The sequence below is a fragment of the Mirounga leonina genome, unplaced genomic scaffold, assembly GCF_011800145.1.
Source record: "Mirounga leonina isolate KUSES-001 unplaced genomic scaffold, KU_Mleo_1.0 Mir_200, whole genome shotgun sequence".
Classification (NCBI taxonomy): Eukaryota; Metazoa; Chordata; class Mammalia; order Carnivora; family Phocidae; genus Mirounga; species Mirounga leonina.
Window position 1 is genome coordinate 24,372,707 of NW_023270503.1, and position 27,390 is coordinate 24,400,096.

Genomic DNA, 27,390 nt, shown 5'->3' on the forward strand with positions numbered 1-27,390 from the left:
TAATAGGACTTATGAGAAAGCTTAAATCTTATCCCCTTGGCTGGGCTAGAACTCCTTGGAATTGAGGCCAAGAACTGGTTTTTCTAACCCATTTTCCCTGTGGAGGTGAATCTGACTTTTGTTGGGATAAAAGACTTAAATTTCTCACCTCTTTGCTGCCGAACCTGCTTTGCGGTCTCTGAGTAGATCTCACTTAGGAGACTGCCTTAATTTCCAAATGGTGAGGAGGTTTAAAGTTTTCAGAGTTCTCTGGTGTTTCTAAGCTTTTAGTATTTACTGCAGCCTTGTAAATAAGTACCAAGCATTTAGTAGCCCATACCTGCTTTGCCAGCCTCCAGTCCCCAAGGAGTAAAATGAATGAAATCGGCATTCTTTTCCACTTGCCTGGCAAAATCGTTCCTCTTCCTGGGCAAGTAAGCGAGTCACTATTTCCAAGGCTGCTTTACCGGCGCTTCACCTCGAGGTGGGAGAAGCTGGAATCGCTCTAGGCTGGTGAAGCCCATGAAGTAGTCACCTTAGTCAGGTTAGTGAGCAGCTCCCCTAGCCCTCTCTTGGGGTCAAACGCCCCCACCCATCCTTCACAGCTTACACGAGCCCACACAGCTTTTTGTTACAGCCCATCCAGCTCCTTTCCACTGCTTTGGCGTCCACCCTTTCCAGCTTAGCTTCTAATGCCTTGCCCCTCTTCAGTTAGCATCTCTGTTTTGCGGGGAGGGTCTGCTTGTGCTTGGGAGCTGGGAGGGTGAACAAGTGACCACCACTCTCTTGCCCGGCAGATGCATTTCCCCGGATTGCTCCCATCCGAGCAGCTGAATCCCTGCACAGCCAGCCCCCCCAGCATCTCCAGTGTCCGCTCTACCGGCCCGACTCAAGCAGCTTTGCCGCCAGCCTTCGAGAGTTGGAGAAGGTAGGCGGTGCCCGGAGACTGGCGGCTGGCCTCCTCTCCCACTCTCCTTCTTCTGTCCTGGGCTCTCCTTGTCTTATTTTTAGAAGAAGAGTAGTTCTCTTGCCTCTATATTTACAGTGCCAAAGCAATATGCTGCTATGATCAATTCCATAAGGGACGTTGTAAAATGGAATCTTGGAGAAAAACATTTGAATGTGGTGAAGAACGGATGTGGAGAACTGTTTACTTAGTGGAAGCTTAGTTTGACAGATTAACTGACCCAGTTCCCTCTCCTTTTCTTTGTAGAGCCCTGGTAATGGGACTGTAAGCTTATTCTTCTGTTACTCTGGAGGGCTAAAATGAATGAGCCTGCTGTTCATTGCTAATGGTTAAGACACTCTTAGCAGCTCTTACCTAGTGAAATGTTTTGGAAGTGATGGGAGGGTGGGGATTCTCCTGCAGTAAAATCGATTGTGCTGAAAACGTGCACTTTCCCCCCATGCTGTGAAGTACTTGACCACTTCTTGTCTTTGATAGTGTGGTTGGTACTGGGGACCCATGAACTGGGAAGATGCAGAGATGAAGCTGAAAGGGAAGCCAGATGGCTCTTTCCTGGTACGAGATAGCTCTGATCCTCGTTACATCCTGAGCCTCAGTTTCCGGTCACAGGGTATCACCCACCACACGAGAATGGAGCACTACAGAGGTAAGAGGTGCTGCCGTTTGGGGAAAGCCTTCTTCCCCCTTTGCCGGTCTCTACTCTTGCTATCTGGCCTTTTTGCGGGAAGGTTTTATAGAAGTGGAACTACGGATAGGGAGGAAAATCTCATACTCCGTTGAATGTTGTTATGGGTACTGGTTTCAGTCCTAGAAGCAATGTTGGCAGGGGTAGGGAGGAAGGTGAGGGTTCTGTTGAAAAGTATTCTCAGCATTTCTCTCCAAAAGAGGAGGGCCTGAACAAGACTGTCAAACAGAGCAAAGCCAGTAGAATTCTCTTGGTAGAAGGAAGAGATAACCTAGGACCATTCCACAAATTCTCCCAAGCTCTGTTCGTAATTAGACTTAACGCGTGATGTTGCTTCAACTTTCACCCCATGTAGGTAACTGCTGTATCTATATCTCATAAAGAAAAAATAATTAGACAACATCTAGAGAGACTTCTGTTAAATCCTATACACAAAGAGGAGAATTTGGTGTTCATCCTGTGACCGTCCTGTAGTGAATTTCTTTGCCTGAGAGTCACATCGGCTCTTCCTGTCAGACAGCATGGTGATCATTTCTTTAGGTCACCTATGTGGTCTCTTAGGAAATAGTCATCAGAACTCAGAGACTTTGTGGGATCAACATGCTTTAGAGTATCTGCCTTGCTTCCTGGGGGGTCCCTCCTCCTCTGTGGTCAGCTGGTGCTGAATGCTGCGCTCGTGTATAGAAGCTGATTTGTTCAACCCTGCTGTCTGGATTGACTTTGCATCGTGGCATTCTGTGTTTGTCCTGGGCCAGAAACTCGTGACGGTCAGCAGTGGCGGGGCTGGGTACTACGTCCTTTGTCCAAATAACTGCCTGTGTCACAAATTTGAAAAGTGGAGAGAACTTTGGGGAGTTTCAGGGATCAGCCTTAAACGAGCTGTGTTAGCCACAGGCTCACAAGCCAGAGTCTCTTGCAGGCTCTTCTCAGCCCCCACCGTGTCTTTTCTGCTGTCAGCCATGTTGTGCTGTATATATTTGGTTTGCTTCTCATGTGGGGCAGGAAGTAGTGTGTTAGGCCAGCATAGCTTTGTCCATGGTTTCCTCTGTCCTCACCCCTGCCTTAAAGGTGCATGAAGAGAGGCCCTTCAGTCCACAGACCTGAGAGTTAGTTAGATAGCTGTGGCCTAGCCTGCTGCCCCCTCTCCTGCTATTTCCAAAGGCCAAAATCAAACCAGCAGAAAAACACCATGCAAAGTAAAGCATTTTCAAATGAAGTACTTTTTTTTTTTTAAAAACATTTTATTTATTTATTTGACAGAGACACAGTGAGAGAGGGAACACAAGCAAGGGGAGTGGGAGAGGGAGAAGCAAGCTTCCCGCTGAGCAGGGAGCCCGATACGGGGCTTGATCCCAGGACCCTGGGACCATGACCTGAGCCGAAGGCAGACGCTTAACGACTGAGCCACCCAGGCGCCCCTCAAATGAAGTATTTTTATAAATCTATGAAAATGATGAATGACTAGGCCATGAGAATGAGGAATAAATGCCTGACCTCTAAGGTCCCTGATAGAGAAGAGGCTGGTAAGGAGAGAACCTTCAAATGATGCTCCAGTTACTTTTTGTTCAAAGGGGCTTTTCTTCCTCGAATAAATGGAATTTTTAATAGAAGCCTTGTGGGTCTTTCAGTTGCCAGTTTGCAATGGAGCATTTGTCTTCGTCTTTTTAAGTGACACTGTAAGAGTAGCTAGAGAGACTCAAATCTGTAGTTCTCTTGGATTCCGTCCCTTTTGTGGGTGATTCCTTTGCATTTAGTGCTTGAGTTTTTGGTTTGTTTTTAGTCACGGGAGTTCAGTTTCCCTTTTGCTTTTGGGACTCTAAAATTTTGGGGTGGGATCTTTGCAACATACTGTGGGGGGGTGTGAATTTAGAAGTTAAAGAAGAAAAGACTTAGAATTTGATGTTTTGTGCATAACACATGAATGAGTGAGACTTGCAAAACCACTCTTCCTTTCTTGCCTCAACTATTCCATGAATGCTTGAACACAGAGTTTCTTGAGGGGATGGCATTTCAACTGGCTTTTGCTGTGGCAGTCTTTTTTTTATGGTCTGTGATTTAAGGATTAGGGTTCATACTAATGTCTTATTAAAGGTGATTTCTTCCTTTCCATTCATTGTGGGGCAAACAGGACCAGGCGTCTTCAGGGACCTCTGTCTGACAGCTTGCCCACAAACGACCCTCCCAGAATTGCGAATCGTTTCAATGTTTAAGTGAGCTTCCCAGATGTTTTAAAAGTAAGTTTTTACATCTTTACCTCTCCCTAATTTACCATGGCAGGAACTTTCAGCCTGTGGTGTCACCCCAAGTTTGAGGATCGCTGTCAGTCAGTGGTGGAGTTCATTAAGAGAGCCATCATGCACTCCAAGAATGGGAAGTTCCTCTATTTCTTGAGATCCAGGGTTCCAGGTAAGGCTAGAGTTACATTAATTATATAAATTACTTGGGTATGATGCATTATAGTATCAAAATGTGTCCCCCTGCCTCCCAGAAAAAACCACACTTACTTGAAGTCCTTTTTCCTGGCTCTTCCTGGAGTCCAGTGGTTAATCTCCTGCTCTTGTACATTAATCCTTCAACATACTGAGAAGGAATCTTTGCTTTTCTGAACACACGAATGAGAAAATGGATCCCACCTCTGCTGCCCAGGCGTCATGTGAATATTTAACATTCAGAGGCATCTCCTTGTCCCTGATCCAGGCATCTCACGCTTCCATGTGAAGCAAAGAGGTGAGAACTCGCTCAGGCCATTTCTACGGGAACAGGGAAGGTAAAAGAGTATTCACTAGAAAGGCCACGGTGAGTGTCAAGGAGGCTGAATTCAATGACAGTCTGCTGTGGATTTTGTCCATTCGTACTAAACTTGCTATTAAAGAGTAGATAGTTCTTGTTGTATATCTCTACTAGCATTAAATATAAAGACATCTCTCCATTTGGGACCATTGGGAAGTTCCGTTCCCATCCTTGCCGGCGTGGTTATATAGTCTTTCTGCCCACAAAGTAGGGAGCTACCTATCTAATCTCTCCCAAAGGGAGAGACGGGATGGTTTGGAGGAGTCTGTCTGCTTTTATAGGGTTGGGGAAAAGCGAAATGACAAGCATATTAATTGAGGAATTTGTAAGATACAAACAGAACTTAAAATGAGAACTTCATCCGTTCCCAGTGAATCAAATTGAGATTCTTAGACAAACTGTGTGCCAAGAAATTGCTTTAAAAAGAAGTTCCAGGGGAGCCCCAGGCAGAACATCAGTAACAGGATTGAGCCAGGTTACAGGAATGCGTTTTATAATCTTGGTGATTTAAATAAGGCATGACAGGGTGAGAACTGTATTAATTCTCACTTCATTTCGTATTTGCCTCAGCGCTGTCAACACAGTTGGGTCTCATGCAGTTGACTTGGTTAAAGGGAAAAGTTAGAATCCTTTCTTATAGGAATTGACTCTTTAGTAATTTTTAAAGTTCGTGGCTTTTGGAGGTTATTTATTTAACAGACATTTATTCTGTAACTCAGTATCAAAAATAAGCCATATTTCTACCCTCATAGCCTCAGAGAGAGGACAGGTAGGAAGATAAAGGCAAGAGCACATGTAGAACTCAGTACAAGGCATGGCAGTCAGCGGTGGGTGATTGACAAGGGCAGGGGAAGCAGCTCTTTTTATGGGTGAACCAGGGAAATCCTCTCAGAGGATTCTGGAGTCTGGAGCATGTATCTACTTGTAGAGTATTTGAGAGACTTGGACTCTGCTATAAGCTCATTTCATTCTACAAATGTGCCCTGTCTGCAGAAATTTTAACTAAGATTCTTAACATTGGTAAGGGTTAGAACTTGTAACAGTTGCTACTGTTTATTGACTGTGTATCCTGTGCCAATTACTTTGTCAGGTTCTTTATTTGAACAGCTCTCATTTCTTACAACAACCCAAAGTTAGCTAATAGATTGGTCTATTTATAGATAAGACCATTTTCATTTGACAGTGAAGAAACTGAGGCTGAGGCTCAAATGTGAAGTCACTTAGCTGATCAGTGCTGAAGTCAGAGTTCAAACCCAGGCTCAGCTGACTCCAAATCCTGTGCTTTATTTGCTACCAGTCTGTTACTGGGGAAAAGATAACAGCAAGCAAATTGAAACCTGAGTTTGCTGAGACTTGTGGAGACTACATAAGGAAGTCAGAAGTGTGTTTATTAGTGGAGGGTGTCTTTTTAGGACCTATGAGGAATGCTACAGAGAGGGTATCTACTTGCACTTAAAATTGTAATCAAACTGAGAAGGCAAAGCAGAGTTAGTATTTGCTCCTAGACCCTGTGTGACCTCTCTGAAGGACTGGGACAAAAGGCAAAGTCAGTGTTCTCCTTTACCGTTGTTTGCTGTCCTCCTTTGCTTGTCATAAAAGTCTAGGCATTCTGTGAGGTTGATTCTGTGAGAACTTGGTGTGAAGAAGAGGTAGGGATTAGCATTTGAGTTGAGCTTTCTCAACCTGCACCAGGGATTTTAACTCAGTAGATTCTAAAAGGAGCCTGTTTGTTGTGACTTTGGGATGATAACCAAACGCCTACAAGGGGCCAGGTATTATATGATTTAGCCCTTACAGAATCCTTTAAAGGGATACTACAGTCTCTCTTCTTTCTTTTCTTTCGTTCTTTCTTTTTTTGATACAGATTAAGAAACTGAGGTACAGTGGGGCGCCGGGGTGGCTCAGTCGGTTAAATGTCCTACTCTTGATCTCAGCTCAGGTCTTGATTTCAGGGTTGTGAGTTTGCCACATTGGAGGCCAGCTTAAAACACACACACACACACACACACACACACACCCCAACTAAAGTACAATGAGTTGAAGAGCCAGGATTCAAAGTCAGGTTTTCTTTCCAGCTCAATACTAGAGCTGACTGCACTAACTGGGCACGCAGACTGGTGTTAAAGGGATGCTAGTGATCATAGGAATCATAAAGCTAGGACTAATGGAAAAGTTCTGGATGGTGGCAAGTAAGAAGCAGAAGGAAGGCCATGAGTTAGAATAAATGGAGTAATTGGCATCAAAGGAGGGACCCTTAGTAAAAATAAAAATGATGGCACCTGATCTTAGTTTCCCCCTTATCTCTTTTTAGTAGTGGAGTATAGTCGTAACAAATCCGAGGTCACTGTTTGCATCACAGTCTGGTCCATTCCACAGTTATAAACTAAATGCCTAACACCACCAGGCAGCAGTCTCAAAAAGAGAATATGATGGGATTAGCACAGAACCCTTGATGCTGTTCGAACCAAAACTCAAAGTGAGCATATCCTTCTTAGTTGGGAGGATCTTCATCATCTGTGAAGTGCATGAAGAGAAAATACTTTTTTTAAAGATTTTATTTTTGAGTAATCTCTACACCCAACACAGGGCTTGAACTCACAACCCTGAGATTAAGAGTTGCGTGCTCTACCAACTGAGCCAGCCAGGCGCCTCCAATACCTTTTGTTTTTTAATTGTACTTTGAATTGCACAACTCTAAGGAAATTGGTCTCTCTTTTATAACCATCATTAATCTTATAATTATTTGTTTTGTTCAGTGACAGGTCTTCTCTGTATCCCAGGATTTCTTAATTCTGCACTATTGACATTTTGGCCTGGAAAATTCTGGTCTTCAGGGAACAGTTTGGTTTGGCAGAAAGACCTATGTGTGGGGGTGCTCAGACTTGGAAGAGATGTGTCACCCCTAACCTGATCTTTGTTGGGGGGAGAAAAAACAGTGAAGTGGCTGGAAACTGGATTGGTGCCCAGGACCCGTGGTATGAAGGACCAGAAGAAGGTTCCTGATCATCACTGTCCACCTCGCCCTTTCCTTTCCACCTGCCCTGTCCTGGTGTCTTATTTCAGATTTATTTCCATTTCTAACCTCTTCTGTTAACATGCTCTGGATGTGAGAGCTCCAGTTGTTTGCTGTGTTTGGGGGCAAACAGTAAATGTTCAGGTTGATAGCAGGAAATATCAGAGAATTAACAGGTTTCAAATTGCTGTTTGTAAGCCTAAGGCTAAAAGTAACACAATTAAATAGGCAAGTATATATGGTCATTAAAATTCAAGTAGGCAAACTGTCAGATAATTTTATGCTGCTTATTATCCTGATCTCTTTAAGCACAAGTCCGATAGTACTGTGTCTTTGGGAGTAAATAATTAGATACATAAATTACCTTTATCTCTGAAACATCATGTTGAACTTGGCGTTATTACAACCCACCCCCAAAAGCTTTCTGTTTGCCATAGTTTAATTTACTAAAGAATATTTTTAAACATATGAGAGAGAGGGTAAATTCAAAGAGGCCTTTGAACCCAGTACCATTTTAAAACCACTTGAGTTTAAATACATTCAAGAGAGAAATTCATGTGTGGTTTTTTTTTTTTTTTAATAGTGTATGAGTGGAGAGGACCAGTCATGTGGGTGGAGGAGGACTGCTGTGCTTCCAAGGATAAGCCCGAGGACTGAAGGGATAGGAGCAAGGAGAGGACTGAGAGAGGCCAGTCATGAATCAAAGTGCTGGGGCCTTCCTGGACAGCGCCCTCAGCAGACAGCAGGGGGGCAGGTGCTCTGGGGAGACGCCTGAAGAACCCTCCTTTGAAGTTCTGTGGGCTCAGCTCTTCCTCAGACAGACAGGTGCTCATGGCAGGCTGGCTTTGTTGGTTCTGTACTGCGAGCAAGTTCTCTGAGACCCCAGTAGACCTCAGTTTCTTCATATGTGAAGTGGGGATAATTGTGATACCTACCTCAAAGTATAGTTTTGAAGACTAAATAAGCTAAATGTTTTTAAGTCAAGCCTACTTGCTTAGTAACAGTATGTGTATGTTGACTTTTTTCTTTTTTAGAAAGTCTGTTATCAATGACCATGCAAAGGCTCTGGGAGACAGTCTGCAAGCTTTAATTTTTTCTTCTCACGCCTTCAAACAAAACTTAAAAATGTTTGAAATTAAACTCCTGAAACAGTAGATACCTAAAACAGTAGTAGACCGATAAGTTGTGCCTACAGAATTTCTTTTGATAGGACAGCAACTGAGAAAAGAGTTCTTTCAAAGATTTTGTAGCTCAGATTCTTTCTGAGAGCAGTTTGCTTACTTACCTGCTGTAGCCCCTTTGTTTATTGAAACCAGAATATTCTTTGTTCCCTTGGACCAGGTTCAGTGTCCCTGCCATTGTGGATGTTTCTGTTCTGTGGCACTGACCCCGGGCGGGGGGGGGGGGGGGGGGGGCTGGAATTTCCCAGCACCAAGCCCGCTGATGCTGATGAAAGCAGGGTGTGGGGCTCCCATTGGGCCTGGTTGGCGTCAGTCAGAAGGCACTTTGGCACTGAGTGGTACTAATTCCAGCTTCCTCAAGCTACTGTCGTTGCTTTCCTTTTAAAGGCATCATCTTTTTTTCTGTTCCTGGACCCAGCCTAAAACTTCAGGAGCAAGGAGGGGTTGGAGGCGGCAAAGCGGCTGGGGCGGGGGGCGGGGGGTTGTGGGGGGGAAATAAGAGGTGGTTAAACCCGCTGGTCCTGGCTTGAAGTAAATGGCAGGAGTGATAGGCTTGTAGCCTTGATCCCAGCCGTTGCCTTCTGCTTACCAGCCTCTTAGTTGGAATTGGCTGGGGACTCCTCTAAGCAGCCTTTCTGAGTTCTCCCCTTCAGGATGATGCTAGATGTGCTCTCACAGTATCCCCCCTTCCTAGCGGGGGTGCTTTGATTCCTGCTTTTCACGGAGAGCCTCAGGCCTGGGATTGGCCACGTAGCTCCAAGTAAAGTCTCTAGCTTGGTGGTTTCATTGGGCTCTTCTGAAGAGCGAGACTCTCAGCTGTGAAGAGTAGTGCTGGGGAGGCTCTTGGCGGAGGAGAATCGAGTCTCTTGAGTGAAATACAGTGGTAATGCTTCTGCAAATGGAAATCAGCAGTTCTTTGTGGAAAGGAGCTTTTGCACAGAATGCAATGCACATGTGAACTATAAAGAAGCCCTATTTCCCTTCCCTGGATTCGCTTCATAAGGGGAATTGTAGTTAGCTGCATTGTTCCTTCTGAATATGTCCTTGGTTTTCATTCTTGAAGGACTGCCACCGACTCCAGTCCAGCTGCTCTATCCAGTGTCTAGATTCAGCAATGTCAAATCCCTCCAGCACCTTTGCAGATTCCGAATCCGACAGCTCGTCCGGATAGATCACATCCCGGATCTCCCACTGCCTAAGTACAATGGGGTCTTTCGGGTCGGGGCAGGAATGGAGGCTTAGTTAGAAATGTGAGTGAGGCCCGCCAGCTGATAGCACAGACAGAGCCTGGCGCTCTTCACAGGCATCCTCCTTTCACTTCTCACGTGTCTTAGCACCTAACTCTAGAAGTGTCACATGGCAGCTAGAAGGGAGGAAGGGGTGTGTGTGTGTGTGTGTGTGTGTGTGTGTGTGTGTGTGCCTCCCTTCTGCAGTCTCAATGAAGAATGGAATGGAGGTAGTAAGAGGGAGGGAGACGGGGCTATAACAAGTGAGAACATGGCAAGTTTCTTAGGTCAGCCAAGTTTTTTTGTGTAGTCACAGCCATATAGGGGTTGAAGAAGAAGGAAGGCTTGAACAAAGGTGGTCTTTTGTTTATGGTCTTTGTAAATAACACTTTATGTGTATCCCTCTTGTGTTTTTCACAGACCTCTCATCTCTTATATCCGAAAGTTCTACTACTATGATCCTCAGGAAGAGGTGTACCTGTCTCTAAAGGAAGCGCAGCTCATTTCCAAACAGAAGCAAGAGGTCGAACCCTCCACGTAGCGAGGGGCCCCCTGCTGATCGCCACCAAGGGTATGAGCTCTCTGCCTTACCGTCCAGCCAAGTCTCTTCCCGGACAGTTACTGTCATGTGCTGGGCCTCACCCCCCTCCCCCACACCCCATGTGTATACTCCGGATCCAGGCGTCTGCCCAGGGAGTCACCAAATCTGATAACGGAGTCCCCAGGGGGGCACATACACCAAATGGGAGAAGAGCAGACAGACAGGAGGGGCTTAAAAAGTATTTGCCAAGCAACATGCAAGCTAAGCACCGAATATAAATGAGGAGAACACACAAGCGTAGTTAAATGTGGGGCCTTCTCTCATACTCTGGCCCCTTTCCCTGCTGTTGCACAAATGACATGTAAAACAGGAAACCACAGACAAGGAAAAGGTCATCAAAGGGAGTGCAGGCCCCCTTTCATTTGCAACAGGCTGTGCACTTGAGTGAGAACTTCCAAGGCCAGTGGCGTGGAACGTGGGGGTGAGGAAAACAAGCTCACTCTTCTAGTTAGAGTTCCATCTGGACCACTGAAGAGTAAATTATTGAAAAGAATAAGTGAATTAGCTAAGGAATTCATTTATCTAAGAGGCTCTTCTCCCGTCACTACATTAACTGAATTCTACTCATTTATTTTCCCCATAAAATATCTTGGAATACTGGTTTGTGCAGATTGATTCTAATTGGTCTTTTAAACTGCCTTCATGTAGGCATTGAAAGATAGAGGTGAGTAGGGAACAGAATTGCCAGAGAGTTGTAATTTTGGTAGTGTGGGTTATATGTACGATCACATGTAACATTCTCGTGACCTGCCAGGTGTGGTGACCCCCTATCTCTCCTCTTTGTGTGGACTGCCCTCCTGAAGCACTGAATATGTCTGCTTCTCCTCCAACCTTCTCTGTTCCCCAGTGCTGTCTCCCACATGATACAAACTAAGGGGAAAAAACCCGCAGAGTGACAGTCTGAGAATGAAGGGAGTCTTCATTTCTCCACGCTCTCTGCTCTCTTCATAACTGGAGAATGTGATGACTGGCGTTTATGCCCCATGGGTTTTCCTGGGCCATGGCTAAGGTGAACTCAGCTGGGTGCCTCCCTTCTGAGCTCTGAAAGTCCCTGATCCTATGCTTGAGGGAAAGTACGTGAGCTGGGCTAATAAGGATTAACAAGGGGAGAAGGAATGAAAGAAGAGAGATCAAGAAATCATAACTCTGGGAGGCTACAGAGCTTTAACTTAAAGCATCCTGGACTGGGTGTACCATCTCTTGTCATATCTTCAATTACATGCAAGTTGTATGCCTTGGAAGCGACACCTAAAACATCCAAATGTTCTGATGTCTAGGAGGATTTCTCTGCTTGGTGGCTTTGCAGCTGAAATTAGGATGGGAATTAGGTAGGAGGGAACCAGGGAGGTGCGCCTACGCAAACACACCGTTGTGGAGTAATTAGGACCCATTAGTTAGAGCACCACCTCTGTGGGTGCTTAGGAGGAACCCTCCCAAATAGTACATTCAAAGGTGGGCTCAGTATGGTGGGGGGCTCCCAGCTTCAGCATATGGGGAATAAATGACTAACACGGAGCAGAGAAGTTTTGGGGTGAGAGGGGCTTGCTACCTGAAAGTAATGCGAAGGAGGAGTGGTTAAACTTATTCTCTGTGGCGCCAGGGGCAGGACAAGGGCCACCATCAATGTAAGGTATGAGGAGTTCGACTTCAGTCCCACTTCAGAAGAACTGTTTTAACAGAGAGGTCCAAAAGCATAGTGGTTTTCCACAGGTCTTAGGGAGCTCCCCATTTGGCTTTGCCTTCAGCAGCTCTGCCTACTTGTTAAGTACCCAGTGTGGATTGGGAAGAGTGTGCTGAGCGAGGTGATCTATGGCCCTGACCTCGCTGAGCTGCAGTTCTCATAAGGAGAGATGGACAGCAAACATGTAAAGAAGTGAATAGGCTAATTTCAGTTGACCATACATGTTATGAGGAATAAAACCTGGTGAAGTTTAATGGCTAGTGGTGGGATAGTGCTACTCAAGTTTGGATGATCAGGGAAGGTCTCTGTGAGGAGGTGTCATTTCAGCTGAGATCTGAATTATCAAAGAGTCACCCATGAGAGGATCTGGGAGTAGAGCATTCTGGGCAAGGGGTCCAGTAAGCATAAAGGCCCTGAGATGGGAAGGGACTTGATCCGTTGAGGTATAGGCCAGGGATATCCATTTGTCATGAGTATGGGGGGCAAAGGATTGAACTAAACTCCCAGGGTCTCTTTGCTGTGTGTGACACCAGGATTGTTGTCTATGGCAAAGAATAAGCATCATGCTGTCCTCACTCTTGATTTAGACCTTAGGGCCGCATCCCACGTCGGGCTCCCTGCTCAGTGGGAAGTCTGCTTCTCTCTTTCCTTCTACCCCCCCACTTGTGCTCCCTCTCTCTCAAACAAATAAATAAAATCTTAAAAAAAAAGATTTTATTAGAGAGAGAGTGAGAGTGAGCAGGGAGAGGAAGAGAGAGAATCTCAAGCAGACTCTGTGCTCAGCTCGATCTCATGACCCTCAGACCGTAACCAGAGTTGAAATCAAGTCAGACACTCAGGGTGCCTGGGTGGCTCAGTTGATTGGGTGTCTGCCTTCAGCTCGGGTCATGATCCTGGAGTCCCGGGATTGAGCCCCACATCGGGCTCCCTGCTCAGTGGAGTGCCTGCTTCCCCCCGCCCCTCACCTTGCTCGTGCTCTCTCTTTCTCTCTCGTTCTTGCTCTCTCTTAAATAAATAAATAAATAAATAAATAAAATCTTAAAAAAATAAAAGTGAGACGCTCAGCCGCCTGAGCCACCTAGGCGCCTCTTTTTTCTTTCTTTTTTAGTCTCTGGAGCAGGTGAGCCTTGGGAAAGAAGTGGGGAGAAAAGTGAGTGGAAAATTAAGGGGTAAGGGAAAGGGAAAGAGAAGTAAGGTGATATGATACAATACATTTGTTGGTTATTTTAGGACATTTTTTTGGTGTCCAAGTCCTGGGCTGCTCAGGTCCCCCAGCAAATGCTGTTGCTACATCCTGAGCCAGCTCCAGTGTTTGTGGAAGTCTTTGGCTATCCAGATTCCAGCTCTCCTTTTGAGCTGTACTTTTCCACCTCCAGAGGCTGAGCTCTTCTCCATTTGGCTCCACTCCATTGAGCCGCTCTCATATTTTTCCTTTTTCACCTAGGCATTTGGTTGCCAAGCTCCAGTTCTGAAGAACCAAATGAAGCTACTGTGGAAGGGGGAGTGAGGAGAAACGAGGCAATTGGAAGGGCTGAGTTCCTCCGTGCAAAGACTTTGGTCCCCCTTGCAGCCCTGGGGCTTGGAAGAAGCACACAACCACACTCTGCGTGGGGGCTCCACCTCTTCACATCCAGCCCCCGCGGTGTCCTGGAACTGGACGAGCTCCTTGGAAAACTGGAAGAAGTCTCAACACTGTTCCTGTTATAGAAGTTTTGTTTTGGATATTTGCATTTCTCGGTATGGAAAACTTGCTTTAAAGGCAGCTGGGGTTCGTGCCCATTGGACTGGAAGTGGTGCAAGGGTGAGCCAGGTCCAAGCCGGGGGACGGGAGGGAGGGGATCGCCAGTGACGGTCATTCAGCTGGTGCCAAAGGCAGAGTGCGAGTGTTCACCATTGACCTCAAAGAAGGGAAGAGAAGGAGTCGGAAGTGCACATCGAGCTGGGAGTCTCTGAGGGATGAGGATCCTCATCTCTTTAAGCTTGGGCAGTTTCCGTCGGAGCGAGAAAGAAAGGGTGGGTGGTCTCGAATAGAAGATTGCTGAACAAAAACTGGCAAAGGGCCTCTGCCGGAGAAAGCAGTGACTCCTCACATCCTTTCCTTTGAGGGTTTAGGAACCTGGTTTCAGAATCACCTCTCATAGAAGCTGTGTTCGTTTTGTCGTACTGAATTCCTGAGTTCTGTGACCTCAAGTCCGTCCCGTTCTTCCTCCACCCTCCCCCCCTCCCCCGAGATAACTGTACATTTCACTCTGATCATGGCAACATCGTTCCTGTTGCTTCTGCCAGCTGTCAAGGCAGTCGGTTTTCTCATCACCTGAGCAGTTGAGAGCCCTAATCATGAGCTGCTAAAGTTAATGGAGCATGCTTCCAGATTCTTAATGGCAAACTGTACCCATGACTTAGGAGTCAGTGTTACTTACCTCCATATGTCTGCCAGCTAGTGAGAGGGAATATGGAGGATGGTGAGAAACGAAGCTATCGTGGTAGCGCTCTTCCGAGAAGAAGCTCTCCAATGTCTCAGCCTTAATGGAGTGTCTTTGGATCAGAGAGGAGGAGAGCATTGCATCTCGTGTTTTTAGGTTTATCCCTGTTATCCCACTTCTGGGACGGGAGGTAGCAAGGGCTTTTTAATTTAACTGTGTTTTTTCTAGCAACCCAAACATTTTCCTGAGTCAGATCCTGTTTGCCCCCCTTTCATTGGGAAGTCTGTCTGATGCTGATTTGGGAGTTGCCCACCTTCCAGGCGGAAGTGGAAGAGGAGGGGGAGAAACTCCAGTGTGTTTCAGTGGTCCTTGAGTTTTTCTGAAGTGGGCCGTTGTCAAGTCATATGATATTATGAGTTTGCTTTTCTATAGAGTTACTCTGGGGAGAGGTTTGCTATTAAGATATGAAAATTGAGCTGTTTGGGTCTCTATTGCTCTTTTGTAGTAAATGTTCCATTAGACTGCCTCTTTTGGTTCCCCTGTGCTTCTGTCTGCCTCATCTCATGAGATAAATAATATCATCAGGTTTGTGGTTTCCTGATGGTTTGGGGTGAGGCCCCAGTGTCCTGGTAATTTATAGGACTGCCTCATCTGGAAGCATTGGCCTTCTGCCTTATGTCTTGCATGGAATGACCAGTCTTCCTCCTTGTAGTGGAATAGGGAGGAGACTTGCATTGTTATCTGCCTGGAAAGAGGGGGTCCACAAAATGAGCTTTGTGACATAAACACAGCCCACCTCTGATTTGTCACGAGGTACCTCTTTTCTCCTTGGATCCCATGGGAGTGTTACCAACCAATGAAGATAGTGATCCCAGAAATTGGCTTAACCTGTGAGTCTTGCCTCTTGAGGGTGCAGATTAACTTGCCATCTTGCAGAAAGTGCCACCCAGCTCTAGAGCCTGCAGTCTGCCATCCATCGGAATCCTTGAGTGGCTGATGTGCAGCTATTTGGTTTTTGGGGGCCTTTTTTCTTTTACACCATTTCAGCCACCCGTAATTTTAAAATTCTTTTTTATAGTATGTTTTAGTGTGTTTGCCTGGCTCTGGGCTAGATACTGTGGGAAACACAAGAGGGGGAAGACATGATGTCTGGCCTGAGGGAGCTTTTAAGTGACTGCTGCACGTGCAGCAGTTGGAGAATGACTCTGTGTGGCAGCAAGAACCAAGGTCTGTCTTTAAAGAAATTCAGGTGGGTAAGATCAGGGTAGACCAGATGGTCTGGGAGAGCTCTGTGGCGGTGAGGCTTTGGGTCCTAGGTGAGGGTAAGACAGTGAGACAAGAAACACATGAACAAAAGCATGGAAGCAGAAATCTGCAGCGTGTACTGACCAGGACACAGCCCCAGGTTAGAGTGGCAGCATCAGTCACTCCTTTCCCAGTGCCTGCAGTTTAGATGGAAACTTCCTGGTCATCAGGCAAGTCTCAGCACTGAGGGCTTATGATGGTGAAGTGGACCCCAGAGCCAGAAGTCACCTAGGTCCTGTCCATGGCCAGGGACCTCACTGCTCTCAGTGCAGTCCGGCGGAGAGGAAGGCAGAGCCCTTGTACCCCTTGTGGTACCAGGGGTTTCCACTGGAGAATTCCTGCAGTCAGGTCCAGAACCAAACCAGCTGAGGAGGCATGACCCAACCTCACCACCATCCTTCTTTCTCCTCCTGGGAAAGGGTGGTGTGCACCCGTGTCCATGATCTGTCTGTGTGCTAGTCATGGCCCAGGCTGTCGCCTAGCCCTTCCTCAGGAGAGTGGGCTGTGAGACAGAGTTGCGCAGGGAGAGACCGGCTCGGTCGGGGGGTGAAGGGGGGAGGAAGAGGCGGGAGTGGGGCAGCTGGCTGAGGGGCCCGCCTGGTCAGAGAGCAGAGAGGGGACGGGGCGGCTGGCCGCTCTCCAGGCTGGGCCCACTCCTCCTTTGCCAGTTCTGTGTCGTGCTAATCGAGATGCAGTCCACAGAGGGAACTCATTCCTTTTCGGTTGTTATATTTTAAAGTCACAAACTGGAAAGGGTTCTCACCTCCCGGGACCCATCATTGATTTCAGAGTTGGTAATGGGTTCTTTCCTGTGACCCTTGTTGGTGACTGATCTGCTGTAACCTTCCTCAGGACAGGTGTGAACCGCTGTGAGCTAGGTGGCAACTGCTGCTACAATGGGCTGTTACTTGAAATCCGCGGCTGTGGCAGGAGCGCAGAGTAAGGGCTGGGGCCTTGCTGTGAGGACTGGGTAAGGGGGCGGCAGCTGGGACTTTGGGGCCGTCGGCGGTGGCCTTGGCCCGGTGGCCAGCCTGTGCCTAGACGTAGTGAGTGTGAGCTGCGGACTGCAGCGCGCCGGCTTCTGAGAGGAGAGGCTCGGTGGGGAGCTCACCGTCGCGGTTTCTGCTCCTCTCCTTCCCTTCCCAGGGGCTGACGGGGTCGGCCCTCCCTGAGGCTGGGAATGCTGTGGAGATGGCTGCAAACCCCCCTCCAGTGTACATCCGGGAAGAGGTGGGGAGCCGGGAGGGTGCTGAGCGCTCGCACGTCTGGGTATGAGAGCCTAGAGTAGAGCTGGATGCCCTGGGGTGCCCACCTTTTTGGCCCTCACCCTAGGCCCCCAAAAGAACAAGGCTGCTTGAAGCCTTTGGGTCCCAGCAGGAGACGGGGATAGGTGGGACTCTTCCCTTAGGTTAGCCCCTTCCCTGCCCCGTGGCCTCTCCCTTGGCTCTGAGCCCTGAAAACGGAGGGCGAGGCACTGGGATATAGCTCTGTGGCTGTGGAAGGGAGATCTGAAAGTCAGCGTGTGTGTGTGCGCGTGTGTGTGTGTGTCCGCACGCATGTCTTCATTTGCAGAGGTCTTGCCCCCACTTGGGGTGTTGAAAGCATCTCCATTGTGGGGAGACCTGCCATTTGTTTTCCACGTTTAAGAGAATGACATGCCCCCTGTCCCTAAGGGAGGAGCTTTTGAGTTAGACATTTTCCCTATGGGAATCCTCTTGCTTTGGTTTCGGGTGGGGGGGGATAAGTGATTTTTATCTCTAATTGTCGGCACAGCTGTTCTTACACCAACTCATGCTGTTGCATACATGTAGCCGTCTTTCCTTTTCACTGCAACAGTGTTTATCAGTAGTTCAAAGTGATTTATTTGCTCCTGGGGAGTAAAATCTTTTTTATTAAAAAAGAAAAAGAAAAAAAAAAGAGAGAAAGCAAAGCGTGGCTCCCTCCCCCCATGATAGCTGTAGGGTTAGCGGGCCTCAAAGCTCCAGACGGCAAAGTTGAGTCCGCCCGTCCCCGTGACCTATCCCGTTTTGACGTCGGAGCCTTCGTGCTCAGCACAAAAGGACAGGAGGCCTTGAGAAGATGGAGAGCAAAGCCTCGGGAGGCGTGAGGTGGGGTTTGAACCGGGTAGAGACGGAGGCACTGGGACTCAGGTGCTGCAGTTAGAAAGAGAGTAAGGAATTGTATTTAAAATACTGATTCTCTAATCTGCCAGGGAAAGACCTTTCTTTACATACAAATTCCATACTGTTGTTGTCCTTTTCATCGCTTCTTGACCTTCCTGGTAGGTGCCGGCCCAGTTTCGTCCTGCTTCCCGTCCTGTCCTCTGTGCCTCTTCTCCCGTCCCTTCCCACTCCCATCTACCTCTGGGAAGCCAGTCCTGCATGCTGAGTCTGTGACTTGCCTTCACGCTCATCTCATCTCGGTTAGAGGGTACCTGGAACTGCTCCCCGCGCCCCCTCCTCCCTCCGAAGTGCCAAGAGGCACGAAGGAGCAGGTCAAAAGCAGGGAGGACGTGAGTGTCTGGTTGCAGCTGGACTGCAATCTTTGCTTCTGGAGAGAACGTGTGAAGAAAACGGAGGACACTCTTGATCGGAACCCAGGACATCACACGCTGCTCCGCCCAGCTCAGGTGGGGCGGGCGGGCTGGTCTGGCTCCTCCATCCCTGGTGCTCCCCTGAACGGGGGCTTGCCCTCACCGTTGGGCCCAGAGCCTTTTCCGAGGGACAGGCACGACCCAGGCGCCGCTCGGTGGGTAGGCCGGCCGTCGGGTGCCCGAACTGGTGCTGCCTGTGGCGCAGCCGCTGCTGTACATTCGTTTGGTTGTTGGTAAGAAACTCCACGAAGAGGGGTGTCCTTCCGGGCTCAGGGTGGCTGCCAGCCCTTCACCAGAAGGGGAGCCGCACCCTGCAACCACTTCTGTGCTCGTGTGCCGCCCCCCCCCCACGCCCTCCTCCAAGCCAAAGCGTGGCCTGGCTTTTGTCTTCCCATTTAGGTTTCCTCCTCTCCTCCCCCTTTTTGTGCTTAATTTATTAAAATAGTTGCTGTATAATTTATTTTCATAAACTATAAAAAATGACTAAATGGTTAAAATAGACTTGCAGGCCAATCTTAAATGGGGTGGGAGGGTCTGCGGGTGGGGTGGGAGAAGGGAAAGATGTTTTGATATAAACAAAACAAATGCACTTTGGGTGTGTTTTGGTATTTTTCTGGGGATAGATGGGTGGGTGTTGGGATGTCCCTGTAGATTAGTTCCAGAACCGGGTGTTTGTATATACTGTATTAATAGGCATGTGTGACTCTTATAAAGGGACATTAGTAGCTGCTGCAGGTCCTGTTTGGAAACCCCACGTACAACTCCCAGTTTTTTGTAAGTGTCAGTGCGGGAGACATTTGACTCTTGTGTTTGTTTGTATCTCCTTTTTATGATTGCTGTACTGACTCATGTCTTTTTGGGGAGGGGTGAAAAGAGATTTGAAATAAAAATGTTTAGAAATTACTTCATGTGGTTTGGGTTCGTGTCTGTCAATCCTTCTCCCATCTCCTGTGACTCCTCGCACCACCACCAGCCCCGTAGGGTCAGAGGACCCAGCCCTGGTGACTGGGGCATCTCCGTGATGGGAGCCAAGCGAGACGCATCCAGGACTGGTCTTGTCAGAATTAGAGATGTTGCAAAGTTCCCCAGGCCAATGGCCCTTGCTCAGCGCTGCTTTCTCCTTCCCCGGCAAGTGCAGGAGAATTCCAGTGCCCCCGTGGCCTTTTGGTGGGTGAGCGGTGGCGTTGGGCTGTGGCTAGGGAGGGTGCGCATGTCCCCACAGCGGTCAGTCCCCGGGTTTCCCCCTGCTGGCAGGCGAGGTTTCTCATAAGTTGAACCTGCATCCCTCCTGCCTTGCCGGCCCAGTCCCTCTTGAGCGGTGCTCTTTGGAGAGAAAAGGAACAGACTCTTTCTCTCCTTGACAACCGTGTGTCCTCGGAGCCACTGGGAACTCCTCTCTTCACTTTCCCACCTAATCCCTCTCCAAGTCCCCTACTTAGGGGGCCACTGAACCACGTTGGCACATTGGGGGGAATTTCCTGCAATTTCTCCGCATCCTCAGAGCAGGAAGCATGCCGCGTGAGCGAAAACCCAGGTCGGGGGAGTTGCGTTTTCACAGGACCGGTTGGAAGGGCCACCCGGGAGAGTCTGGGAAACCCCGCTCGCCCCAGTCAGCTCATCCTCGAGTCACAGGTCTGCGTTAGGATGCGGCGGTCTAGCGGTTCTGATAGCTGTTCTATGACCGTGAATTCCCGACTGCAGTTTTCTTCCCTTTTAGAAGGAAAGGTGCGCCAGGCCACGAAGGCTGAACAACACGACGAGGGAAAATGCTTGACTCAGAACGAGCAATTCCAATGCCCTGATGGCCGCCGTTTGCACACGCAGTTGTCGGTCGTAGGGACTCCGCTCACACCGACAGTCAGGAGTGTTAGTGCGTATGTCTTCAGAGTAGAGGCGCGGGTTTTCATCATTTCAGACCAGCATCGTTCACAGTCGTGACGACTTATTTGTTAGGTTCGTCAGGAAAGATAGGTCCTGGAGCCTCTGACTTGGGTGATGAAGCCCACAGGAGGAGAGGCATTCTTTTGGTAACAGTAAGCCCCAAATAAATAAACAGAACGGCCCCCTGCCATCCTCTTCACCCCCAACACCTGACACCACCTACGTCACCCCCTGTGTTCCTTGGCCATTCTCTTCAGCCAGCACTTCGCTTCTGTCACCGAGGCTGTCCCGCGTCACCTGTCGGTGGTGCCTGGCTGTGCAGGGTTCGGTTGCGAGCGAGCGCGTGGCAGGCGGTGCGGGCGCAGGAGATCCCCTCCCCGCTCCGTGTGTGTCCCCCCTCATGTGTGTCCCCGGGGATGATGCGGGTGAGCTGGGGAAAGGGAATTTTCGGGCTGTCTGGGTTCCCTCCCGCCTCGCGTAGTGTGAGCATCTTGTGCGTCATGATCCGAGTGCCTGCTGGGGCCACGTGGGTTCTGGAGAACAACCCTTTGCGTCTGGCGCTCAGCCAAAGGCTCGGGGGTTGGCTCCAGCTCTGGGGAGGCGTTAGCTGAGTTACCGCCGGCCTCCAGCGGAGCCCCTTCCGAGAGCCTTTTCAAGAGGAATTTTGACCAGGCTAATCCTATGCACCGATCCCTGTTGTAGCCGCGACTTCATCTGGTCTCCGTTGCCATGTCCTAATGTAGACATTCCCCCCTTCTCACCTGGGCAATTCCAGCAACTTCCCAGCTGGTCTTTCTGCGTCCCGTCTCCCCTCGCCGGTCCTTCTAAAAAGTCCTTCCCCAGAAAAGACGTGCTCAAGTCGCTTCCTTAGTTGAAAATCAACGATGGCTCCGCCTAGAGAAGAAACTCTTCCCTCCTCAACTTGGCATCAAGGCTGTTTCTCCTCCTGCCACACAGGCTGCACTCTGGTCGTGACACACCCAGTGCCCCCCGAGGACGGCATCCCTTCTCCTGCCACTCCCACCTTCCCTCACGCCGGGGGACCCTTTCCTGTCACTCTCCCCGCCTGGAAACTCGGCCTTCCAGGGTTTGCTCCGGGGCCACCTCTGGAACTGTCACCAGCCACTTGTGGCCAAACCAGTGCTCCTTCCTCTGCTATCTGTTCATGTGTCTGCCTGCTTGCTCGTCCTGACTCTGGTCTGGGAGGGACGGAGCCTGCGCGCTCAGCTCTCTCCCTGTCCCCGGGGCTGACATGGTTGAGTACACGCACCAAGGGTGGTGGTGGTTGAGGAAAGGCGACATCTGCCCGCTTCCCGGGAGTGCTGCTTGCTTTCCCAGTCAGCCAGCCTTGAGCCTGGATTTTCACCTTTCACACGGGACAGCTTGATCGCGTAAAGTAGGGGTTCTTAACTACTAAATGTCAGTCTTCTTCAGAATTTCTCAAGGGATTGGAGTTTTCGTGGTTGAAGTAAGAGTGTGAACGATGTGACAGGACTGCAACTCAAGGTAGCCCAAAGGTGGGGTGTGGACCGCTTCTTCCTGCCGCCAAAGGTGTCTGAGCACCAGAGCTGCCCTGGTGGGAGATGCTCCCCACGTGGGGTCAGCAGGCTTCGTCCAGGGACCCCAGGTTGCACTGAACCACCCACCGCCCCCTGCTAAATTCTCCCCCAGCAGAAAGTCTGCATTTAAAGAGCTCATCTCGGGGGGCACCTCAGGTCATAATCCCGGGGTCCTGGGATCGAGCCCCACATCGGGCTCTCTGCTCATCGGGGAGCCTGCTTCTCCCTCTCCCCCCTGCTTGTGCTCTCTCTCTCTCTGTGTCAAATAAAATCTTTAGAAAAGAAAAATCAAGAGCTCAGCTCAGGCGCCCTTCTTCACCTCCTGGGCTTCTGGTCTCATCCCGTGTGGTGTCAGGGCCTGGCTTTCCCCGCCCACTTCTGCGAACTTGGTTTTGTTTCTGGGCCTTTATTCTGCAGATCCAGGGGTGATGAGACAGGTGGAGAATAGAAGAGGCTGGCTAGCTTTCTAGTGGGAGGGGAAAATAAATGTGGCAGGTCACAGCTGATCTTGGGGGTAGTGTGGAAGGCTTGAAACGGAACAGGACAGCCTGGCAGCAACCACCGTGTGTGGGAGACCGGTGGAGTCAAAGAGAATGTCAAGAAGTTCCTCTGCACTGGGTGTCACCTCCTCGCGCCCCTTCCCTGCAGCTGCCGCGCTCGCACATGCCTGGTGTCAGTGAAGAACAGGGCAGTAGGGATCCATCTCCTTTTCTTCTGGATAGCGGGCTCTTTCTCCGAATGGACACCGTATGTAGAAGGCAGTACAGGCCCAGCTTTAGACACGAACTCTTATTGCTTGGGGACAGTGGGTTCTGTGTCTTGTTCCTCGTCTGCTCTGTCCCCCGCCCCCACCACCTGGGGCTGTGCCAGCACACGGACGGATGCCCCCTGGATGTGGGCAAAGACAGCCAGGCCAGACGTAGAGACGGCCCTGGGGGAAGGTCCTCTGCGCTGGAATCACCTTTGGTGCCGAACGGGGGGGAACCACGCTGGAGTGGGGATTCACGCGGCAAGCAATGTGGGCAAAGAGAGAACCCAGAATGCCTTGTGCAGTCCGTAGAAGAGGCGTCAGGGGAGGGCACAGTGGCTCTCAGAGCAAGGTTTTGTGAGCCCGAATCACTCAGGTGAACTTTAAAAAAAAAAAAGAAAAAAGATTTATTGGGCGCCTGGGTGGCTCAGTCGGTGTAGCGTCTGCCTTCGGCTCAGGTCATGATCCCAGGGTCCTGGGATCGAGCCCCGCATCGGGCTCCCTGCTCGGCGGGAAGCCTACTTCTCCCTCTCCCACTCCCCTTGCTTGTGTTCCCTCTCTCGCTGTGTCTCTCTGTCAAATAAATAAATAAAAAATCTTAAAAAAAAAAAAGATTTATTTATTCATTTTAGAGGGAGGGAGCGAGAGAGAGAGCAGGAAGGAGGGGCAGAAGGAGAGGGAGAGAGAGTCCCAAGCAGACTCCCCGCTGAGCACGGAGCCGGACTCAGGGCTCGATCTCATGACCCTGAGATCACGACCTGAGCCGAAACCAAGAGTCAGATGCTTCACTGACTGAGCCACCCAGGCACCCCAGGCAAACTTTTTAAACTTCACACTTACCCTGAGACTAAGACACCCTCCTAGAATCTCAAGGGGTCGGGTATGGGGGTGGAGGGCGGGTGTTGGTAAGAAGGGTGGACGGAAAGTCTCACATGCATCTGACGGGTGCTTCGCCCCCTCTCCGTGCCGACACCCACTCGTTCACAGGCTTAGCGAGGTCCCCGCCCAGCATATGTAGACCTGATCTGAACATCGGCTGCACGACTCGCAGTCGTGGGATCTTGGACAGTCTATTTATGCTTTCTTAGTCTGTCTCCTCTTGCAAAGAGGGAGAGTATTTTTACTTACCTCATGAGTGAGTAAATGAGATAATGCACGTAAAATGCCTGGTACCTCTTCAGCACTCAATAAATAGCCACAGGCACTAATTATTATCATTATTAGTGGCATTTGGAAGAGAAGGACTGAGAGCTTTTTGCCTTCTCTAAAGTGGAAGGAAAAATGAAAAGACTTCAGGGCTGTCACCGGAGGCTGCAGCGAGGGGTGGGTTGGAGGGAGGAAGGGGGGAAGGTTGCTGGAGGATAAGGCTGGGGGGGTGGGGCAGCGGGTGGTGGGAACAGGGGGAACCGGGTGAGTTGTTGGGCTTTTCCTGCCACCTAGTGGCGCCTCTGGGCTATGCCACCCAGCTGTCCCCTCAGGTCTGGCTGGGCAGCAGTGGGGCGAGGCTGGGTTTAATATCCCTGAACGCAGTATATCTTCAGTCCTCTTCTGCTGCCCCCATTTAATGCCCTGTTCCCTCGGAACCCCTGGCCTGTGACACATCCTCCACATGGTCCTGGCGTGCGGGACAAGACTCCTTTCATCAAGTGGAGGGAGAGGGGGAAGGCTTTGTTCTCTCGGCCCCGGGGCAGAATGGGGAGCTGGGGCAGACACCCCAGGAGCTGGTGGAAACCACCCTCAGGCCCCACCCTGTCCCCTCTGGCTTGATGACCGCCCCAGGGGAATGCCAGGCCTCCCCCAGGCACTGGGGGCTCAGACGCATCTCGGTGTCTGCCTTGGGTTTTATTGAGTTCTATAAATATGTGCAACCGTGTGCAGAGCCTGGGTCAGGGTTCTCCTGAGCTTTCCCATCCCACCTTCTCCAGAGAATTTTGCCTTTGTCTCCAAGATGAGAGGAAGGGGAAAGAGAGCTGCAGACTGAGCACCCCCCACCCCCCACGTGGAGGGCCCGATGTGAGGGTGTTCTGAGCCAGCTCCGCCTCTGGGGCTCATCATCTCCCTCCCCTGTGGGAGGTGCCAACCCCTCCGAGGAGGCTGCCTGGAATGATGTCCTCCTTGCATCATGTCTGGCTCCTGCTTCAAAGGCAGCTGGGCCTGTTTGGTGAGGGGTCTGACCTTGGGTGAGGGGCTTCGGAAGGAGGCTGGGAGCTACATGTTGGGCTGGGCATCCAGGGCCGGGCTTCCACAGGCCCCCTGCATCGGCACCCCCCACCCTCGACACCCACTTTTCCTCTCAGGGCCTGGTTAGAGCCTCAGCTGCAACCAGGCCAGAATTGCATCATTCTTGGCTTTGTTCACAAAGCAGCAGGTGGAGGAGTGGGGCCCCGCGGTCCATGCCCCCCCCCTTCCCGCTCATCTCCTTCCACTCCCTCCTGGGTAATCCTCCTCCTTCCTCCCTTCTCAGGCTCATGGCACCCCCACCCCAGGAGTCGTCTGCCTTAAGGTGGCTCTCAGATCTCTTTCCACCTTCTCCTGCTCCCCGGGGAGCCCGTGAGGCTCCTAGGTGAAGGGAAGGGGGCTGGTGGGGGGGGGGGGAGAAGCAGGCTGGAAACTGCCCTCATCATTTCCGTTCCCACCCAGTGGAAGGCAGATGCCACCCTCAAAGAAACACCTGGTTGTAGCCAGGGTATGGTCTCCCAGAATTTGGGAACAAGGTTAGAAACTGTCACCTGATATACTAAAGCTAATAAATAATCAATATAAGACGAATTAAATCAGCTCTTTGTAGAAAGCACTTAGCTTTTATTGATGGCTTATGTGTCTGTCCGGGGACCAAAAATGTTACACCCTCATCCCAATCTCCCATCGACCCTGTGAGGTGGTACTATTATCACTCTTGGCTTATGGACGAGGAAGCCAGAACTCAGAGGTGCATACACCACACGGCTCCTGAATGGCAGATGTGGGACTTGAATCTTGGTCAGTCTCCCTCCAGTGAGGCTCAAAGCTTCTCAAAGAGAAGGTTGGAAAGTTCGGTGCTGACCAGACTGGGACTTTTTTTTTTTTTTTTACCCCCTAAAAAGAGGTTTTTGCCCAAGACACTTATTAAGAGACAAGACTAGTGTCCTCTTAATCTTATGAAGGAGATTCAATCAGATTTATGTCAAGTGACCTGGGCTGGGCCCTGCCGCCACCCCCCTACTGCTGCCCCTCTGAGGTAAGGCTGTGGCTGAAGATTCTGGCCCGTGTGGGGAGGAGCAATAGGAACTAGAGAGCTGGAGCTTGTCGAGGATCCAGGCTGCCAGGGAAGAGGGAGGACTGGGGGGGGGGGGGGGGCTGCACACATGCATCTTGCGGTCCTTCACAGGGACTCTGCTTGTGGAGCTTCCTGCAGTGCTCAGGTGTGTTGATAAAATAGCTTCGGGGTTTAGCAGTCTAGCCACCGTGCCTTTGGCTAGTAGGAGTCTATTTGTTAGGGCCAGCTCAGCATCTTTGGGGACAGACAGTTCTCAACTTTGCAAAGCCCAACCCCAGACTTTAGGTCTAGCCAAGCAGCAGCTGTTCCAAAAGCCCATCGTGGGTGTCTGCTGTCGCTACAGCCACCTCCTCCTCCTTGTCTTCACCTCCCAGTGGCTGCTTCATCCCTGAAAGAGAATCAGAGGGAAACAACTGGGAAGAACGGAGCCTGCCTTCACAGCCCAGGGCCCAGCTCCACTGCGGCCTGGGAGAGGCGGGGTCAGGGTCTGGGGTACATGCTTGCTGGCTAGCACTCTTCTCGGTCTCCTGTCTCTTTAGCCCAGGACAGACTCCGTCTGAAGAGACAAAGGGCCCCATTGACCCCCTAGCCTTGTGACCCCACCCAAATCTGTCCCTCCCCTCCCCCAGGCAGCCAGCAGGGCACTCACTCACTTGGGTAGCAGACAGGGGCCACGAGGCCGCTGAGAGGGCATGGCAGGGAAGCCAAGAGAGGCTGCGGCCAGCTGGGCGGGGAAGACTGGGAGTGCGTGGGGAGTGCCCACCAGACCCCTGAGAAGACGGGTGGCCCGAGATGAGGGGCTGCCAGGGCTCCTGGCTGCCGTCCCAGGAGCAAAGCAGCAAATACCGCACAGGGCCCAAGCGTGGGAGGACTGGGGGAGTCCAACCTCAGCCCCAAGCCGGGCTGCCCATGAGCTCAGGGCCTCCCCGGCCTGCATTCCTGCCTCCCTCCCCCCAGCATGTCCCCCACACCCAGCCTATAAAGCCCCCTTTGTCTGGGCCCACTGAAGATCTTAACTCGTCCCATCTCAGCTTCCCGCCCTCTGCCCCTTCACCCTCTGGTGCCCAACAGAGGCCAGGGTGCAGTGAGAAGGGGTGAAACCCCCTTCATGCCAGGCTGGGCACTGGCCCCCGGGGGGGCGGGTCTAGGCGGCCAGCCCCTGCCCACCGAAGCTCCCACCCTGCTACCCGCCTCAGGGCAGGTTAATTCCCACCCCTGTCCACTCTGGACTCCACGCTCCTGGGCAGCATGCCTGCCTCTCACATGCCTGCTCATGTGATCTCACCCTCAGCTCGGCCCTGCCCGGTGAGGGGCAGGACAGAGGAGCAGTGCGCAGTCAGGAGCCGCCTCTGATGGGGGGGGGGGGGGCAGTCTCTCTGCCACCTCTTTGTCTTTACCAGAGTGGGTGGCGCCACTACCAGCAGTCAGGGGCCTGGCCAGCATCGGGGGCTTCAGATGACGCTTCTCTAGCAGTGGGCCAACAGTTCAGCCTCTCCTCCTGC

At 50.5% G+C, this 27,390-nt stretch overlaps 1 protein-coding gene across 3 annotated transcripts in view; it reads left to right on the forward strand.

Annotated features, from left to right (window-relative positions):
* The window catches only part of SOCS7 (suppressor of cytokine signaling 7), a 31,692-nt gene extending 12,345 nt beyond the window's left edge, over positions 1-19,347 (forward strand). For all 3 annotated transcript variants that reach the window (XM_035026980.1, XM_035026981.1, XM_035026982.1), the window contains 6 exons: positions 777-907; positions 1,424-1,592; positions 3,909-4,037; positions 9,679-9,814; positions 10,262-10,412; positions 13,568-19,347. In XM_035026980.1, coding sequence (XP_034882871.1) covers positions 777-907; positions 1,424-1,592; positions 3,909-4,037; positions 9,679-9,814; positions 10,262-10,382 — 686 coding nt within the window. In that variant the 3' untranslated portion in view covers positions 10,383-10,412; positions 13,568-19,347. The remainder of the gene's footprint in view (positions 1-776; positions 908-1,423; positions 1,593-3,908; positions 4,038-9,678; positions 9,815-10,261; positions 10,413-13,567) is intronic.
* The last annotated feature ends 8,043 nt before the right edge of the window (positions 19,348-27,390 follow it).